A 19,077-nucleotide genomic window follows, 5' to 3' on the forward strand; every position below is an offset into this window, starting at 1 on the left:
TTGACAGATTCCTTTTAAAAATTAGTAGTGAAGCCCACGAGAGTGGGTGAGAGCCAGATAGCTTGATGTCAAATCCAGGTTCCTCTATGTTCGGGGCGTAGGACGTTGAGCAGGTTACTTAACCTCTCTGACCTCAATTTCCCCGTCTACAAGATAAGGGTAACAGAAGTACTTCGAGAATTGTGAGCCCTTAACAAGTCAATATATGAAATGCATAGAACGGTGCTTTGGCATCTGGTAACTACACGTTATATGTTATTTCGTGATCGGTATTCCGGAACACCGATCAGTCTGGCGAGATATGAAATGGAGTAAGAGTCCTGCACCTTCCTTGCAGTCCCCAAGAGAATCAGCTTTCAAATACTTGGGACTTGATAAGGAGGTTCGGTAAAGGGGCCAGCTACAAGATAAAGGAAGAAATCGTCTTAAATAACAGCAATAACCAGTTAATAAATATAATGGGGGAAGCAAAATAGAATAAAACTATCTAAGGCAAGTGAGAAATTTGTATTCAAAGCCTATAAAAAGTACTGAGAGATCTAAAAGTTTAAAAAACAGGGACATATTCCATACGCTAGAATGGCAAGACTGAATCCTGTAAAATTTTCAGTTTTTCCCAGATTAATAATATATTGACCCAGTATAGCCTCACAAGGAATTATTCTTGGGAGCCCATCAAAATGGTTTTGTGATTCACCTGGAAGAACGAAGGGATGACAACAGCTATTAGCTTTGTTGGAGAGAAGTGTGGAAAGACTTTGGACAGTTATTAAAATGCCTTATAAAGTTATAGTAATTAATGTAGTGTGATCCTGGCATAAATAATTGGAAACAAAGATCTATAGTGTGAAATAGAAATAGGTCCCCATGGATGTAAGAAGTTTATGATGATGGGGGCAACACAGCCTAATGAGGAACATGTTAGAAAAAGCTATTTGAAGAAAAATTAAATTCTGGCCTTATATAGCCATGCACCCAAATAAATTCCAGATGAATTAAGAATTAAATGTAAAGGGCACCTGGGTGGCTCAGTTGGTTAAGCGTCTGACTTTGGCTCAGGTCATGATCTCACCGTTCGTGGATTCGAGCCCCGCATCGGGCTCTGTGCTGACAGCTCAGAGCCTGGAACCTGCTTTGGATTCTGTGTCTCCTTCTCTCTGCCCCTCCCCTGCTTGCACTCTGTCTCCCTCTCTTTCTCTCTCTCTCAAAAATGAATAAACATTAAAAAAAATAATTAAAAAAGAATTAAATGTAAAAAACAGAACCATAGAAAACACAGTATATATCTATCTGATCTTGCAATGGGAAAGGCAAAATCATAGATATAAGTCCCTAGGGAGAAGATTAAAAGCACCTAACACATTTAAAAAAAAGCTTAATTACAAAGTTAAGGATAGTCTGGGGGAAAGATTTGCAAATACATTATAGAGAAATGACTGGCATCTTTAATCCGGAGAAGATCCACATACAACCCCCCCCCCCCCCAAAGATACATAGTAGAAAAGAACAGTTTACACAAAACGGCAATTCATAGCAGAAAATATTAAAAAGCTAACATGCAGAACTGCTAGTAATAAAAATTACAAGCGTATTGTCATGTTGTTAATTAAAAAATGATAGTAGGGGCGCCTGGGTGGCTCAGTCGGTTGAGGTCAGGCCTCAGCTCAGGTCATGATCTCGTGGTCCGTGGGTTCGCGCCCCACATGGGGCTCACTGCCGTCAGCCTGTCCGTGCAGAGCCTGCTTTGGATCCTCTGTCCCCCCTCTCACTGCCCCTCCGCCGCTTATGTGCACACGTGTGCTCTCTATCTCTCTGTCTCTCAAAAAATAAAACATTAAACAAATGTTAGTAGTGCTGGTGTAGGTGAATTAAATGGGCTCGTGTTACTCGGATGCAGTTGACCAAAGTGTAAGTTGATGCACTCTCTGTGGAAAGCAATGCATCTAAAGGGAGCCCGAAACAGCTGCGTGAAGCATTGGCGGTCTACGTACTTGCAAGCACCGCGCGCCTTGGGCAGGTCAAGGGCCCGCTGGCTCTCTTCCGGGAGTCTCCGAGAAGTGAAGGCCTGCATCAGGATACAGAAGTGTGGACGTCTGGTTCCAGCCCAGCCTAGGCTTGGGTCTCAGAGCTGGACATTGTCTTTATCACTCAGAGACTTTGTAGAACTGCCCTCTTGGGAAGACCTTCCTCCCCCCCAACCCCCGCTCAACTCTTTATTTTGAAAAGTTCAAACATTTAGCGAAGTTGCAAGAACAGTGCGAATGAATTTCTGCATACTCACCACCTGGGTTTGGCAGTTGTTGAATCTTAGCCGTATTTGCTTCTCTGTCTACGCTTTTAGTAGCTTTTAACTATTTCGAGGCTGGTAGGCACCATAACCCTCCACCCCTCAATGTTTCAGTTGCCTAAAAACCAGGCCGTCGACCTGCATAACCTAAGACACTTCACACGAATTCCTCGACATCGCTGATGCTCCCGTCACTTATTCAGGTCTCCTCACTTGCCCTCCGAAAGGTCACCATGGCTTTATTGGGGAGGGGGCTATGGGGCAAGACCATGATCCAACTAAGGCTCATACATGACATCTGGTTGTCCTATCTGCTTAATCTCTTTTATTCTAGACTGGTCCTCCGTCCATGTTTTTTCTGGTTTAAATATTTTATTTTTCTCCTAGCAATGACATTTTGACCAGTTATCCTATAGAATGCTCTCTGTTCTTGAGTTGCCTAGTTGTCTCCTATGTGTGGAGGCAGCGTTCACCTTGTTCATTTGTCCCTTTATTGCCAATGAAGTTAAAATTAGGTTTAAAGGCTTGATGAGGTGCAGGTTAACTTTCAGAGCTAGTGTTGTGACTATCCATCAGGAAGTCATGTTGGCCCACAGTTGGTGATTCTGGGTTTGCTCATTTGGTTCAAGTGTAATGACTAAACCTCTTCTTTGTAAAAATGTGGTTTCCCACTGAAATCAGCAAATTATCGACGGGCTGATCATTCGGCATGGCGTGAGTGTCCTGTGCTCCCTTAACCTTTTACCCAATAATTTTGCCATCCACTGATGGTCCTTGCCCAAATCAATTATTTAATTTGGAGTTGCAAAAATGTGACTTCCTAATTCTGTAATTCCTTCCATGTTGATTAGCTGGCAGGCTTCTATGAAAAAGGGCTTTCCCTCATCAACTGAGGATAGTCTACATTTCATTCTACAAAGGCAGACTAAATGTTTAATTATTTTCTTTAAATACCAATATTTAGAGTATGGAATTGGCCAAATAGCCATCTTCAATAATGTCAAAGGAGTTATTTTCTCCCCTCTATTTTTTTTGAATATCTTCATGGACTCATGGATATTTTTAAATCTGATGTCTTACTCAGTTACAGTGATACTTTATTTTTTTGTAATTGCAATATAATTCACACACTCCTTTAAAATTTGGCACTTAAAGAATGTATTAACAAAGTTGTACAACCCCTGCCACTGTATAATTCCAGAACATTGTCAATCAGCCCAGAAAGAAGCCCTCTACTCCTTGGCAGTCCCTCCCCACTTCTTCTCCCCCAGCCCCTGGAAACAGCTAATGTTCCGGTTCTATCCCTGTGGGTTTGCCTGTTCTGGGCATTTCACGTAAATGGAATCATAAAATATGCCTTTTGTGTCCAACTTCTTTAGTGCAACGTCTGAAGGCTTTTTTGTATCGTGGCACTTACATCAGTTATTTTCCTTCTTTAGGCACAAACAATATTCCGTTGCACAGATCTGCCACCTTTTATTTATCCATTCATCAGTTGATGGACACAACATTTCACATGAATAACCTTCGGGCAACTGCACTTACAGCTAATGCTGCTTCTTCTATCTGTTGCAGTCTGATGCTTGCGTGCTATGCGGGACACCTGGATGTGGTGAAATATCTCCGAAGACACGGCGCTTCTTGGGAGACCAGAGACCTAGGAGGCTGTACGGCTCTGCACTGGGCCGTGGATGGAGGCCACTGCAACGTGATCGAGTGGATGATAAAAGATGGCTGTGAGGTACGGGATCTTCCTTGTCAACTACACCTGTGTCCTTAAGACCTTGAAACTCTGTTCCACGGGGTTGAGGGGAAGCAGAGTCTTATGTGGATGCCCTTGATTAGTTCAACTTAGAAATGCTGCAGAAAGTTCTCCGACTTCTCGGTGAGAAGGTTCCGGAAGCCTTGGGAAAAGAGATCACCGTAGAATTGATAGGATAGTGAAGTTTCAGATTGTCATGGAGGTTTGTCTTGTGTAGGAAAAAACAAAACAAAACAACTGATGAATCCAGAGCTGGACCTGACCATGCTTCCATTTTGGTTGTTCCTTTGTTCATTCAGTCATTATCTGTTCGCTCGGTCTGTCAGCAAAACTTTACTGAGCACCTGCCACGTACCGGAGACTCTCTTAGGTGCCGTACACACAGGATGTCAAGAACCCTCACAGCCATAGGGCTCTTTGTTGCCCTTGGAATTAGACTGTCTTTATTCTTGGGTTGCTTTAAAGATTCTTCATCACAAAACCCTTCCAAAGAGCAAAGGGATCATGTCACAAACAGAGCATTTCAGCTCCTAGGGCCTTTACCTTGAAGCGGGCGGGTGGGTATCCTTCTGGTATTTTCATGTTATCAGAAAGTACAAATTTGGTTTAGCAAATAGGATCGGCATTGTTTGGACTTCTGCAGCTGTTTGAAGGTCAAGAAGAAGGATTAGCTCAATCATGGTGATGGCTGATAACTTTGAGAACTTTAGCGCAAGACTGGAAAGAAGTTAAATAAAAATTTCAAGGCCTGGAAGTAAGGAATCGTGGCAAACAAAATGCTGTCCTCACTGAGATTGCCAGATGGCGGAGAGCACTGAGAACTGAAACCGTTGACCTGGAAAATAAACCCAAACTGGGAAAAGTCATGTCTCTTGGAAGATGTGGGCGGATTTGTTCTAGCTTGTCCCTGAAGCGTGTTTGAGGGAAGCCCAGGCCTAATTGTGGGGTCTCACTGGCCCCTGCTGATGCCTTCAGCGGCCTGAGGAAGGGGCCCCTTGAAGGAAAAACTTCAGTCGTTAAGGTAATTCCTTTTTATTACGTTTCTTGTTATCTTTGTTTTAGAAAGCTGCACAAGAGGTCGGAAGGATTAGCCTGTGGGCCTCGGCGGCAGGGCCGGGCCCCACCCGCCTTGTGTGGTAGTGAGAACCTCAGTCTCCTCGTTTGGTTTATGATGAACTCTGCTCATGCTTTGGTCCCAGTAAAAGTCTGTAGTTAAAAATGGAGGTTGACCTTTGCTGAAAGAAGGGCGTGTCTCCGCCATGATTCTTTAAATACTGTAGTTTTGGAAGCATAGGCTTTCTGGGCTTCAGATACGAGCACACTTATTGGGGGTAAATTTTCTTTCCTTAGCGCTGGAGTTACATGAATGTGTCCACTGAAGATCTCTACGTGGCTGGCGGGGGGCGGGTAGATGATGTCAACATGAGTGCCTCCGTGTTTTTGGCAGAGGGGTCACCCATTGTTTGGGTGACTTGGCTTTAGGAGGGATCTGGGAGCCAAGCAGGGCATTGGGGCCACCCTTCTGGAATATGATGATTTTATACCAACAGCGGCTGACTTGTGTGGGGAACCATCTCCGCATTTAATGAGCCATGTGACCTCGGGAAAGGCGTTTGACTTCTCGGAGATTTGGTTTCATCATTTGTAAAGCATCAATAAAAGCACCTACCCCTAGTTCACCCTCAGAACCAAACGAGAAAATGTGGGTCAACGTTCACCGGAAGACCGCATAAAGCACGATGTAAAACAAGGCGATTATTTTATTATTTAAACATAATGGAGTCTGTTGCTCCAAGGTTATTTGTTATTTGCATGAGAAAGAGGTGCAAATCCTAATGATGTTGCAGAGGATAATCTCATACATACAAATAACCTGCAGCGTTCCCAGGACTTACTGGCAGTTTCTGGTTATGTTATTCCATTCTAGTGTTTTACTAACATCTTTGTGTAATCCTTCCGTAACACAATTAGGGGTGTTTGTGCGTGTCTGTGTACACACACACACACACACACACACACACACATTTTTTTTTTATGTTTATTTTTGGGGGGGGGGAGGGGGGGGGGAGGGGCAGAGAGAGAAGGAGACACAGAATCCGAAGCAGGCTCCAGGCTCGGAGCTGTCCGCACAGAGGTCCGTGTGGGACTCGAACTCACGGTGAGATCATGACCTGAGCCAAAAAGTCTGACGCTTAACCGACTGAGCCACCCAGGCGCCCCAAGGGCGCTTCATTTTTTCTATTCCGTCTTTCAACCTTTTGAATGAAACGTAGATGAAGATACCAGTGAGAGGTCCCGGGGCCTCCCCGCACCCTGTACAGGTGCCTGAACACAGCACCTCACTGCGTGTGAGTGTGTGTTCTGTGGGCACGGTCCCCTTGCTCCTCTCCGTGTCTCAGTCCTCTCCAGCTCTCCAACTCGGGGGGGGGGGCGGGGGGGTTGGGTCAGTCACCATTCCTTTGTAAGTTTCTGATGAATACCTTTAGGGAAAAGAGACTGGACTCAGGGCAGCTCTTCCTCTGGCATAAAGGTAGACGCTGCGGACACGGGCTTGGGATGGACCCCGCTCATGAGGGTGTCTGCGGTCTCAGGAAACCAGAGGGTGGCCTCTCTGCTGATCGAAGCGGGAGCGGACGTGAACATGAAGGATAAAGACGGAAAGACCCCTCTAATGGTAGGCCACCCTTCAGAAAACAGCCCGGCTTTGTGTGCGCCATTGGGAGGAGAGCCGCTTCTGTAATTAGCCAATTCTTGTGAATTCGGCCGTGCGCGAGCCCTGGGCCTTGGCTGCCTGTATGTATTCCCCACCGGCCCGTAGTGAAGGCATGACAAGGTCACCACAGTAGTTTTGCTGTCTTCCTACAACTCTTTCCTTAAGGATTACCAGCCCCAGCCCCCCTGGGCCTTTGCAGGGTCCCAACAGATCTGTTAAAGCAAAGGACGTGCTGCTTTCTGTGCTGGTCCCGCCTGGCGTTTCTCTCTCGTGTCCTCTTCGTGGGGAGAAAGGCAGACTCTGCTTCCGTGTCCCTGGCGCTCAGCTTCGCCGCAAAGCCGCGGTGGCCCCGGCTGGCTCTGCCTTCCGGAGAAAGCGGCCGGCCGATTTTCCGGGCCCGCCTGCACGGGGTCCACGCTGACCGCCGGCCGCGTCCTCCGCAGGGAGGGCGGCCTCTCTCACACCCCGCTGACTTTTGTCTCTCTCAGGTGGCCGTGTTGAATAATCACGAGGAGTTAGTCCAGTTACTTCTTGACAAAGGGGCAGACGCAAGTGTAAAAAATGAGGTAAATAACTCCATCTTTATCTAAAGGCTTTCCCTGGAGGAGAAATATATACATATATACGCATATATACCTATATACGTATATACATATGTATATACGTGCACATGTATATATATACGTATATATGTACACGTATATACGTATACACACACACACACACACACACACACACATGCATACGTATAATCTTTGTTGTTTTCGCTTTCAGTTCGGCAAAGGTGTCCTAGAAATGGCCAGAGTTTTTGACAGACAGGTTGGGATGCTCTTGGTGATTTTCAAGGCTAATTTTGTGGTACTTTTAACATAAAAGAACCCGGACCCTTGGATTACCTTCATCTGTTTTTGTTTCTCTAGAACGTGGTCTCCTTATTAGAAGAAAGGAAAAGAAAACAAATGGCGAAGAAGCCCTCTGTCTGCTGAGCCGGGCCCCACTTAGCCCGACAGCCCCGGGGAAACAACGTCCCACGTTTGACTATTTGATTTTATTTCTTTGATTGGTTTGATTTTTTTTTTATTTGATTATTTATTTTCGTTGAAGGTTCACCGTGACTTTTGTAACGTACAACTGTTTCCCACTTTGAAATACATCTTTTTACCTACGCACGCGGGCCTGTGGTGTCCTCACTGGGCGTCTCCGGCATGGGGATGTTTTCTTGCACTTGGGCCTTTTGGAGTGAGACACGAAACAAAATATTTATGCACTGGAGCTGCACAAACATACATGGATCTCCCACTTTCCGCTTCTGCCCCCCCCCCCCCCCCCCCCCCCCCCCCCCCCCCCCCCCCCCCCCCCCCCCCCGGCTGTCCTCTGAGCCGCTCCGGGACCTTGTGGAAATTCTTCCCCTCATGTGTTTTCAATTATGACCTCCCCTCCCGACTCCGGGCCTTCCAGGCTGCGTGGTCAGGCTGGTGTTCCCTCCTGGAGGGACAGCTCCTCCCGAAAGCCCAGGAGGCCACGTGCAAAGCTTTCTCCTCAGCTGTTGGCCTCACATCAAAGCACAAAATCCATATTTCAAGACTCCGATTCCACTCTATTCGAGGTGTTTGGTGGAGGGTCAGTCTGTTTTAGAACAGACCTGTCTGAGAATGTGTTTGCATATACTTCGGCCCTGACAACGAAAGGCCCAGCCTGCTGGCACAGTGACGCCTCTGCCGAAGAGAAGCGTCTTACGTTCCGCCTTCAGAGCAGCAGAAGGGTTTTTGATGCCGCTCACGCGGTTGGGAGGCCAGTAGCAATGAACCGGAGGTAGGTGTGCTGGTTGGGAGCTTAGGCACGCGTGCGCGGGAGCTTGAACGTGGCAGACACACACACCAAGCGGGCCAAGTGGGCTAGCGGACCGCGTGCGTTTTGTGGCTCCGGGGACAAGCGGGTTAACTCAGCCCCGTGAGAAGGCCAGCTACGAAGGTCTGCCCAGGAGTGGAATTTTCTCTGTGAGGAAACACCGATGAAAAGGTAATTAAAGCTCTAAAGCTCTGGGGGGAAGGGCACAGAGAAAAAGCACGATTTTCTTGATGTTGGCAATGCTCAGCTTTATTCCACACAGTTTCTAGAATATCCACCTCAGGAATTGGATTCGTGGGTCATAGATCGTCCCTCTCCTTACGTACTTCATCAGTGTTTTACCTTTTGTACAAAAGCACATTCCTTTAAATTTGCCAGGTTAACTTTTTATTTTTTAGAGAAATCATGAGCTGGGGGGGGGGGGAGAGAGAGAGGGAGAGAGGGAGGGGGAGAATCTCACACAGGCTTCATGCTCAGTGCAGAGCCTGATGAGGGGCTTGATCCCACGACCCCGGGATCATGACTTGAGCCAAAATCAAGGGTCAGACGCTCAACCGATAAAGCCACCCAGGCGCCCCTGGATTAACTTTTTAAATCTCTCTCAAAAATCAGAGCACAGAGTCACAACTCTCCAAGGCCCCCGCGTTTCGCCCCCAGGATCAGTGTTGAAATTCATCTCCATTTCGTTTCTCAGTCTGCTGTAGATCATAGTCACAAGCCCCCTCTGGGGCAAGAGTACACATCCCTTCTTACTGACAAAACCTTGGCAACATCGTCCCATCTTCCTCACAGAAGCCTTGGCCACATAATGGGGTGACTTTGGTCAATGAGATGTTAACGGAAATGGCTCCTGCCCCTCTGAGCAGAAGTTTAAAGATTCCCCACGTCTCTCTTCTGCCAGGAGACCAGCTGTGACTCAGAGGGAGGCTGCACCATCAGCCCAGGGCCCCAAGGAGAGCAGAACTGGTGCAGAGACGGATGTGACCCGTGAGTAAGCAATAATCCTTGGGGTAAGTCACTGAAACTGACGGGTGGTTTCTTATCCCAGTGTAACTTAGCCGAAAATGACTGCTTCCGGGATCCTGTCGTACACTTGTGAGTTTAATTTTCCACAAATGACATTCGCATCTCTCAAGCCCTATGGTTTCTGGCCTTACTCAGATTCTTAAAAATTCAGGAATAGAAACTAAATCTTCCCAAATGTCTTTTCAGCGTCTCTGGTAACCCTAATAAGGCATATTTCCCTGAAGTCTGTCGATTTGGTGACTTGATTAGATCTTAAAGGATTGAACCATCCTTCTCTTAAAATAATCTCACTGGAGATTGCAGTGGACTGCTGGATTCTTCTTGCTGGTGCTTTGTGTCTTTGCTTCTTATTTTTTTTCTTTAATGAGATTAGTGACTTATCTTGTGTTTTAATTTTCCCAAAGAAGCAACATATGGCTTGTGTTCTGCCATTTGGAATTTATTTTGTGGCTTAACGTACAAAATTATATATATGTGTGTGTGTGTGTATATATATATATATGTATATATATATGAAATTTAATATATATAACATAATATATAATATTATATAATGTATACATAATAGTTTTATGTATGGTTCTGTGTACCTAGTTTTCCAGAAGCACTTTGAAAGAAGGCATATTCCGTATGTTTGAAGTATCCCAATTTGATATTAGTTTGATGACATTATTAACTGAGGTCTTCTAGGTACTTATTTTTTGCCTACTTGCTTTGATGTGGGTGAAAGGTGGTAAGAAAAAGAGACCCCTTGTTACCATTCTCTAGATCTATTTTTCTTTGTATTTTCTGCAGTTCTTTTTGAAGTTGGATTCTATTTTTCAAAAATTCATAAGTTTCCATTAAACTTAGGTTTTCCTTCTGGGTAAGTCTGACGTCTACATTTCTACCCCCGCATGCTTGGGTTTTTGAATTTCTCCCCTTTGTAAATGAGGTGACTTGAAAAAATTATTTTGCTCGGTTATACACTTTACATTGTTCAAAACGAGTGTCTTGTCCTCCTCCCCTCTGTGTCTGTTTAAAGACACCTTTCTTGTGCCATCACCGGACTGGTTCACGTAGACTGGCAGCACCTGTCCCCTGACCCCCCCCCCCCCCCCCCCGCCCACTCATTTTAGTGTCTTATGTACTGTTCCAGAATTTCCTTGTGCCTCTATAAGTGGGTGAGATTATAGACACATTTTTTTAAACTTAAACTTTATTTTTGAGAGAGAACAAGAGCAGGGGAGGGGCAGAGAGGGAGAGGGAGAAGGAGAGAGGATCTGAAACGGGTTCGGCACCGACAGCAGTGAGCCCGATGTGGGGCTCGAACTCACGAACCTTGAGATCAGGACCCGCCCTGAAGCTGGACGCTCCCCCAGCTGACCCATGCGGGTGCCCCTAGTCACATTTTTCCACACGAGGGTTTCCCTTTCCCCATTTTTGCAACGTTGTCAGTAACGAATGAGACACGTCTTTACGTTTACTGTATACCATTTATTGGATATAATATTCTTAACAAGAACTTTTTCTACGGAAATAGCAGGTTGTCACCTGTAGAGCCCCAATATGAGAACTGTGTACAAAAGTAACAGACTGTAACATAAAAGGTATGTGAAAAAAGTTAGCAAACCGAAGCATTATAAATGGATGAAGCACTATGAAATTAATGGACTGGTTTGTTGAGAAGCTGTAACTTTGTACTGTGCTGAACAGCCTATAGCCACGAGTTAAAAAGAGTTGGACTTAACGGTGTGCCACGGGCCTTCCTGACACCCTCCCAATCTGACCTAAGAGAAGGTCAGAGAACAATCTGCTCTGCCATCGCTTGTCCTGCTGGGACTGTTAGAGGGTTTTCTGTCTTTCTCATTTGATGCTTTTTTTTTTTTTCCCCCTATCACTGTCCTACTTAAGTACTTGCTTATAGGCCATGAACATAGATGTTTTTCGGTTTCCTTGTAAAACTAAAAAGATCACAAGGTATTTATTATTTTGCCTGGATTTGAACTGTGCTTCAACTGAGGACTAAATTATTTTATGGAAGGAGACCCACGGGGCGGGGGGGGGGGGGAGCCTAGAAGACATGTTTTTTTGCAGATGATGTGGAAGGTCAGGGTGGGTTCCAGAATATTCAACCTGAAAGAGCTGAATCCACTGAGCATTCCTTTCAGTGTGTGGTAAATCTCCTGGCTGTCACTGCCCACGATGGACTGCTGTCGCGATTTTATACGCACTGTTTCTTCTCCTAGGTTTTCCTCACATGAAACACTCTTATGGCTGGACTGGCTGCTGTCGCCGCTGTCCCAAGAGTAAAGAGGGGATTTTCATCCACGTGGAGGTAGATTGCTTCTGGAAGCATCCTCAGTGCCCGGAACTGGTTCTTAGCCCGGGGCTTACCACTCTTTCTTAGAGTGTTACTCGAATTGCTATCAGAGGTTCCAAAGTAGGTTTTAAAGGGACAGATGTCAATAGGGACTGGAGAGGGTGCCCAGGGAATCGTGCCATCCTAGACAGACGGATTTTCTGTGGCACGATGTTGCCTCGAAGGGGGACTCTTGCTGGGTTCAGAGCAAGGGGCATAGCTGGTGGGCTTGTGCCGTGCTGACACTCCGGAGAAGGCTGGGCTCGTGGGGGTAGTGACACAGTGTCACAGTCCCCGCTTTGGGTGACCTAAAGTAGCTATGACCACGGCAATCTGTCACCTTGGAGGGTCCTCTGGAAAAGAGGCTCGCCTCTGAGTGATGAGACGCAAACAGGTGGAGTAGCCTCCTCTGCCTTGTGTCCAGATGTGTTCGCGGGCCTGCTCCTGAGTCGTGGGGGGAGGAACTGTGGCAGCCTAGGGCCGGCCTCCGTGGGGTGGGGGGTGGGGGGCCATGAAACAATGGTACCTGCACTGTCCCCCGCCCGCCAGCCGTAACGTATGAAGTCTGCAGCTTGAGAATCACGCCTGGGGGTCAGCAACTGGCTGCGTGAGACTTCTGGGGAGGGTCGGTATGACGTTTACCTGGGTCACTTGTGGTTAGCTGGGGTCCTACCGATAGCGGTGAGGAGGGATCTCTGCCCTGGGCCGGCTGCTCCCAGAACACTGGAGAGGGAGCCCCGCCCCCCCCAGCACACGTTTTACATGAAATCAGCCTCACGAGGAAAGTGTGCGAAGGGGTCAGCTTGCACGAGAAGGCTGCGGCCTCTTGCCCAGGCATCTCGTCCTTTCCGTTGTCAGGGTCTCATTGGCTCAGAATGCTAATTTAGTAAACATGAACGGAGAGACGGCAGGAGGGGGCCGGGGCCTTCTCAGCTGGCCCAGCACCAGGGGGGATCACAGGCTCCTAAGGACAGTTTGACACTGATCAGAGCATTAGCTGCTTTTCTTTTAGGGGATGCATAGATATGTTATATTGATTTGCCAGAGAACAAGGGCCTATGGGTTCAAGCCTGAGAACTCATACTAAAGTTAAGAAGGCATAAAAATGTCCCCTCGGAGACCAGTGAGGAGCATTTATTCTCATGTAGTTTAATTTGTTGCTTTTGTGGTTTCTGTGACGTCATCCCACATGTGTAAGCTGGAAAAATTCACACTGGGAAGTATAACCTCCGTATGCATATTTTGACAATGGAAAATGTTATGCATTGTTTCTCTTGGTTGCTACCCATCTGATTCCATGTGTCAGGAAAACAAACTGTTACCAAAAAACTCAGGAGATAAACTCTTAAACAGAATGCCTGGAAGATTAGCCATCTATTTTCCAGTAAGTGGGGTCAGAGGACTACAAGTATAATGAGACAGGGGAAGAAAAGTGACCACCCTCAGGGCCTACTTCGTGTCTAGACACGTTGAATTTCTCAGTGACGGCCTTATAAGCTCACATCAACTCTTATTCACGCCTATAAAACTTTAAAAACATATTAAAAAAATAGACTGGCACTGAAATAGAAGTATTGATTTTTGTTGCCATCATCTATAAGGCTATAAAAAGGGGGGGGGTTCATCTTTCCCCCATCCCCAAAATACCTGGCTCTTTTCCTATGTTCTATTAAAATGGAAGTTATTGCTAAATATAATTCTGCATCTGGGGAATACTGTTCCTTTAATAATATCTGTATATTGTAAGGGGATGTTAGGTTTAAACAAGTATCCAGAAATAACGTGTATGGCTCTATGAAAGCAATTACTACTATAGAGATACAAATGTGTCATCAGCTGCAGCTCCTAAATGGCTATCGATGACATTGTGTAAGATCACAGCGTTAACCTTTTTTAATACCAGGCTATTCCTGGTTCTCTGAAATGGAAGCACAGGAATTACAGTTAAGGACAAAAAAAACAAAACAAAACCCCCAAAACAAAAAAACCCCAAAAAACAAAATTCACACCCTCTTCCTCCCATAGGAGGAGGGGCTAAAATGACAGATCCAAGGATTTGGGCATCTGTAAAGACAATACCCACATAATGCACCATAAAAATTCTGTAAACTTTTCACTAGCATCGGGTTTGGCCTTGATACAATTACTAAGTGTAATATCAGTTACCGTAATTCCGTAGGTACTCATCAGCAGTAACATTTTCTAACATGGCTTTACCTTTTTCAGAAATTAATAATTGTATGATACAGATGCATGCTGTAGGAGTTGGAATGTTTTAGCGCTGGGCTCCCTTTTGTGTGTTTGTGACATGGCTTTATTTAGTTTATCCGCGATCGTGATTACCATGTTGCCTAGATACGGTGGGGGAACACGGGGAGAGTTCAATGCAGTCTTGTTTTCTGGAAGGCAAACTGATTCTTGGTATATTTGGTCTCTCTGCTTCAAGGCCTGGAAAAACCGTTGAAATGACCCCAGTTGAAGTCTTTATCACAAAACACTCAGAGTGAATTACAGAACTGTTGTCAATTGCCTTCCAGTGTCAAAATGAGTCACATGTGACCCCTCTAGAAGACAGAGGCATAATGGCATTTTACCTCGTCTGAGTATTTTTGTCATTTTCATGCCATTAGACGCAGGCAGCTTCAAGATCGTGTGGAGAAATGGCTCCCCAGTCAGACATTTGAAGAGTAAAAGGTTAAAGGGGACGCGGCCCAAGAATGCATTTCATGAATATTTAGGATTAGGAAATTGATTTCCTCATCACCTTCTGTGCCGCTCAACAGGTAGGTTGCAAATGTTTACACTAAAAATATCTTTTCGAGATTCCTGCGGCCAAGCTGGGAAAATAGAATGCCCCCCTAAGTAACTTACGAGTAACTTAGGATTCTTTGTCCTAGACGAACGGTGGATGCAGCCTGCCTCATGGCATCCATTCGCTTGTAGTTTTTGCAGGCATACGGAGTCTGCCTAATTTTTAATAAGTTTGAACCTTGCAATGAAAGATTTTTATCTACAGGATTGATTCGCTAGATCTCGTTACTGGTTCGCAGCCGAAAATAGTTATGGTCCCAGGGAAAGCCTCATCCATCCGTCTGAACACAGAATCACTGTATTACGGTTGAGAAGACAAGGTGGTAATTTGCTCAGCGCCAACCGTACAGGGAGAGATGCACGTCTGTGGTGCCTGGGCAGGAGCCTCCTTGTAGAAACGCCACTTTTCCCCATCTAGATAAGACGCGGAGGCCAGCACCGTGCGGAGGGCAGTGTTTGTGCAAAGCCACCGGCTTTGCCTGCTCTCCAAATGTGCTCACGGCTGGTGAGCTCACGGTCAAGTTTCTGCCCGGCCTCCTGTGTTCCAGGCTCTGTCCTGGGACAGAGCTTAAAATTCCTTCCTGCAACTCGGGGTCTCTTCCCAGCTTCCTGGCCCGAAGCCAGATCCTTCCCTGCTCTCCTGGAAGCTCAAGGTGTAGCCGCTGGTGGGCGGGGCCAGGGTCTCCCCGACAGCCACACCCAGCCTGGACTCGAAGCCCCTGGCTCTAGCTCGAGATCAGGGGTTCCAGAGAATCACTCAGCATTCATTCTACCTGGGGTCTCCTGGGCTGTGTCTGTGCCATAACCACAGCCACGCATGGTTGGGGAATGGTTCTTCGATAAAGCCTCGATCGGAAAGTGAACCTCCTGTCCAGAAGCCCATAAAGCATGATATTTCAAGTTCACTACACTACTGAAAGCACACAAGCCTTCCTTCCGTGGAAAACTCAGTGATGGTAAAAATGCCTCCCACAGTGCACTGCACTGTAACAAGCATTTGGCATAAATTAATAATTTACAAGTACCTGAGCAAGTATACAGAGCACCATAGCACAGCACAGCACCAACGGCAGTAGCTCGAAGTTCTCAAAATAATGGTGTTTTAAACATTAAAAAAAAAAAAAATTCTAAAAGTTGGTACAAAAACACAAAACTCCCAACTGGAGTTGAAAGATAGTGCAAACTTCTGTCTTCACTGTTGGAAAAAGATGGCGACTTGCTTCTCACTTGGTGTAGGCAGCGTGGGTGGGTCTGGGCACTTGACGTGGGTGTTTCGGAGCGGGTCTGCAGCGAGGGAAGAGGAAACGAGAGGGTGGGTGGAGGCCTTGGAAATGGCCTTTGTGGGTATACAGATGTCTGCAGTTGGGTGTCTTTTCCTGCCCTTCACTGAGCCTTTGGGAGCAGACCTCCCCCCCACCCCCACAAAGAGGGTTGCAGGTCACATCCGGGACCTTGCTCAGGGCTGCAGGGTTGCTGGTGGTTTATGCCAGCTGGCCACCTAGGGGAGCCCTCACCGAAGCCATCCCTCCTCTCTGCAAGCAGACTCTAGAACAGTGCGCATTCAAGAAAAATGGGAGCCAGGTATGTAATGGAAAGTTTTCTAGTAATCACACGAGAAAAATAGTAAATGAAACAACGGGGCGCCTGGGTGGCTCAGTCGGTGAAGCGTCTGTTTCTCGGTTTCGGTTCAGGTCACGATCTCAGGGTTTCGTGAGTTCGAGCCCCGCATTAGGCTGTCTGTGCTGACAGCTCAGAGCCTACTTGGGATTCTGTCTCTTTCCCTCCCACTCTCTGCCCCTCCCCCACACATGCTGTCTCTCTCTCTCAAAAAAAGATGAAACAAATTTTAGCAATTTCATTTAACTCCATACATTCACAGCCGCAGTATTTTGATATGAAAAGGGACAGAGCACGAAGTCGTCCCCGTCCCGTGTCTGCCTGCGGGGACCCGACTGGCCCGTGCATTTCCAGGGAGCAAAGCCGGGCATGAGGGATCCCTCCCAAATGAATGTGCAGGACATTCTTCTCCTTCAAGAGCAAGACCAAGATGAGCTTGCCCTGGGCTCAGCGACTGGCAGAGGTGACAATGGGCCACTGCCGGATGGCCTTTACAAAGAGAGCCCTCCACTCGTCGTGTCCACGTAAAGCCGTGCTTTTCCCTTTTGAGCAAGTAACTTCAAGATGAGCACACGAAACCACAGCCAAATAACTAGGATGGTCTGCAGTCTTTCCGTATTTCTGCCCTCAAGAATTACACCACTGTTCTACCCCCTTTGACCAGAGTTATCTTTGGGATTTATTAGGCAGCTCTCTGAGGCCAAACATTTTTCCCAAGAGGGGTAATGACATCACGAACGTCTTCCCCTTTCGAGACACTGAATTATTGAGCCCAGGGCCTGGCCAACACACGACCTTTGGTTCTTTTGAGCTCATATAGCAAGCTTCCTGCCAAGGCAGGGCAGTGTATGTCCAAGGAGTGTTTTGGCTGTGGGTTCGATCTACCCACTGCGGGGAAAGAGGTGGGAGTGGGGGGGGGGGGGGTGGCCCATGTGTAGCCTTTGTCCCTTCCCACAAGCACGGAGGAGCTGCCTGGTCGCCACCCTGCATGGCGTTTCCACCGTCCAGAAACAGCTGCACGTAACCTCCAGAGCACAGTAAAACGTAAGAAAAAAATTGTGAGCATTTATTACATTTGTTTTCATCTAACTTCTATCATGAGAAGTTATGCATAACTATTTAAATAGGGGCTTGGTTTAACACCCAGCTCACAAAATTCCTGGAAATTGATTAGCTCTCAAAAAGCAGTGTGGGTCTGCCCCGGCCCACAGCCCCTTCAACCCCCCTGGGTCAGGAGGCTGCCTTCCCGTCCTCTGGGACAGGGTGAGCGGTGGCCACAGCTGGGGTTTCGTTAGTTGTGTGGAGAAGCTTCCCCCTGGGTACCACGTCTTTGGGAGCTAACGCCTCATGCCTTCCTTATTCACCTGGGCCCCTCCAAGCTCACCTCCTTTCTCGGGACTGCAGGGGTCGGGCAGAGTTTGTGCGAGTTGAAGACTGCGTTGGAGGCGTGCTCAGCCTTCGTGGGATCATGCCACTTGGAAGCCGTTAATGTGCATCCCTTTGGGGGACACGGCCTGGCCCCTATCCGGTTCCACTTGATCTTGGTTTAATCTCTTAGGGACACTGGGGCCCTTGCTAGAAGCCGCATGGGGATCCTGGGGAGTAGAAGCTCATGACGGCCTCCGGGTAACGTTCCTCTCTACCTTTGCATCGGTTTTATGCTGTTCCCAGGTACCAGAGGTAGAGAGAGCCCGGCCTACGCCATCAGACCCATGTCCTGACAGGGGGTGGAAAGCACCGGGGGGGTGTGGGTGCCCCACACGGTTGTGGGGAGAAAGAGGCCCGACTGTTACACCAACCTGAGCGGCACCAGGCAGAGCCCGGACTCCGGCTGCCCCAGGGCCCTGGCGGAGGGGCTGGTGAACCGGGAGGTCTTACTCAAAGGATCTGCAGGCAGAGGCTTCTGAGGAGGGTTTGGCTTCCGAGTTCCCTGCAATAAACCACAGAATTGTGATCATATGATCACCCGTCTCCGTGAACTGGGACACGACCTCGACCTCAGAAGTGGGAAACAGAGCGTGTAAGCAGGTGCTAGGCCACACAGTTCTCACGTCCAGAATAAACTTTCTGAACACCTTCTCTCCCCGTACAAGTTGTTGATCTGTGTTAATCTCCTTGCCAACATCTGCTCTGACATTTCAAAGGTTTAGCCACAGCATCGCATAGCTGCACGCACTCAAATGAGGGTCTTTGGATGCCACACCAGTCACAGGCCTCGGGGGTGCTGTTGACACTGGCGTTTCTGGGCCAGCGCTACCCGCAGGATGTAAGCTTTCCTGTGACCTTAAGCTTCCTTTCGATCTGTAAAGGCCTAAAATCAGAGATGGGTGAAAAATCTCGTTTAACGCCATTTATTTAAATTTCCCAGAAGTTGTAACAGAACTCCTTCAACTCTGGATGAAGTCGCCAACTTTTCGTCCGTCACTATGGGGTCCGAATAGCAAATGTTGATCCAGATTGCTGAGTGAAATGCACTGAAATTCTACCAAAATCCTTAGTTCAAAGAATCACAAGCTCACATGGGAAGGGATGCTGAGAAGGAAAATCCAAGACCGAGTGTTTTGAGGGACAAGTGTAACTCTATAAGGAAGAGAACAGAAAGGTGTCACATTGATCAGAGCCCAGCGAGGGAGCCAGCAATAGAAAAGCGAGCGTGAACTTGGGCATTACAT

The 19,077-nt window shown here is 47.2% G+C and overlaps 2 protein-coding genes across 4 annotated transcripts in view; one reads left to right on the forward strand and one right to left on the reverse strand.

The window, feature by feature from the left end:
• Positions 1-7,931, forward strand: part of FANK1 (fibronectin type III and ankyrin repeat domains 1) — a 103,606-nt gene extending 95,675 nt beyond the window's left edge. The window contains exons 7-11 of one of the 3 annotated variants that reach the window (XM_042961293.1): positions 3,863-4,028; positions 6,580-6,723; positions 7,251-7,328; positions 7,537-7,596; positions 7,683-7,931. In XM_042961293.1, the coding sequence (XP_042817227.1) occupies positions 3,863-4,028; positions 6,580-6,723; positions 7,251-7,328; positions 7,537-7,596; positions 7,683-7,748 (514 nt within the window). In that variant the 3' untranslated portion in view covers positions 7,749-7,931. The remainder of the gene's footprint in view (positions 1-3,862; positions 4,029-6,579; positions 6,724-7,250; positions 7,329-7,536; positions 7,597-7,682) is intronic. The other 2 variants (XM_042961294.1, XM_042961295.1) reach the window with 2 other exon arrangements.
• A 3,224-nt stretch (positions 7,932-11,155) lies between these two features.
• The window catches only part of ADAM12 (ADAM metallopeptidase domain 12), a 347,118-nt gene continuing 339,196 nt past the window's right edge, over positions 11,156-19,077 (reverse strand). The window contains exons 22-23 of the mRNA XM_042961006.1: positions 18,205-18,335; positions 11,156-16,072 (exon numbers count right to left, since the gene is read on the reverse strand). Coding sequence (XP_042816940.1) covers positions 16,012-16,072; positions 18,205-18,335 — 192 coding nt within the window. The 3' untranslated portion in view covers positions 11,156-16,011. The remainder of the gene's footprint in view (positions 16,073-18,204; positions 18,336-19,077) is intronic.

This window comes from Panthera tigris, chromosome D2 (assembly GCF_018350195.1).
Source record: "Panthera tigris isolate Pti1 chromosome D2, P.tigris_Pti1_mat1.1, whole genome shotgun sequence".
NCBI lineage: Eukaryota > Metazoa > Chordata > Mammalia > Carnivora > Felidae > Panthera > Panthera tigris.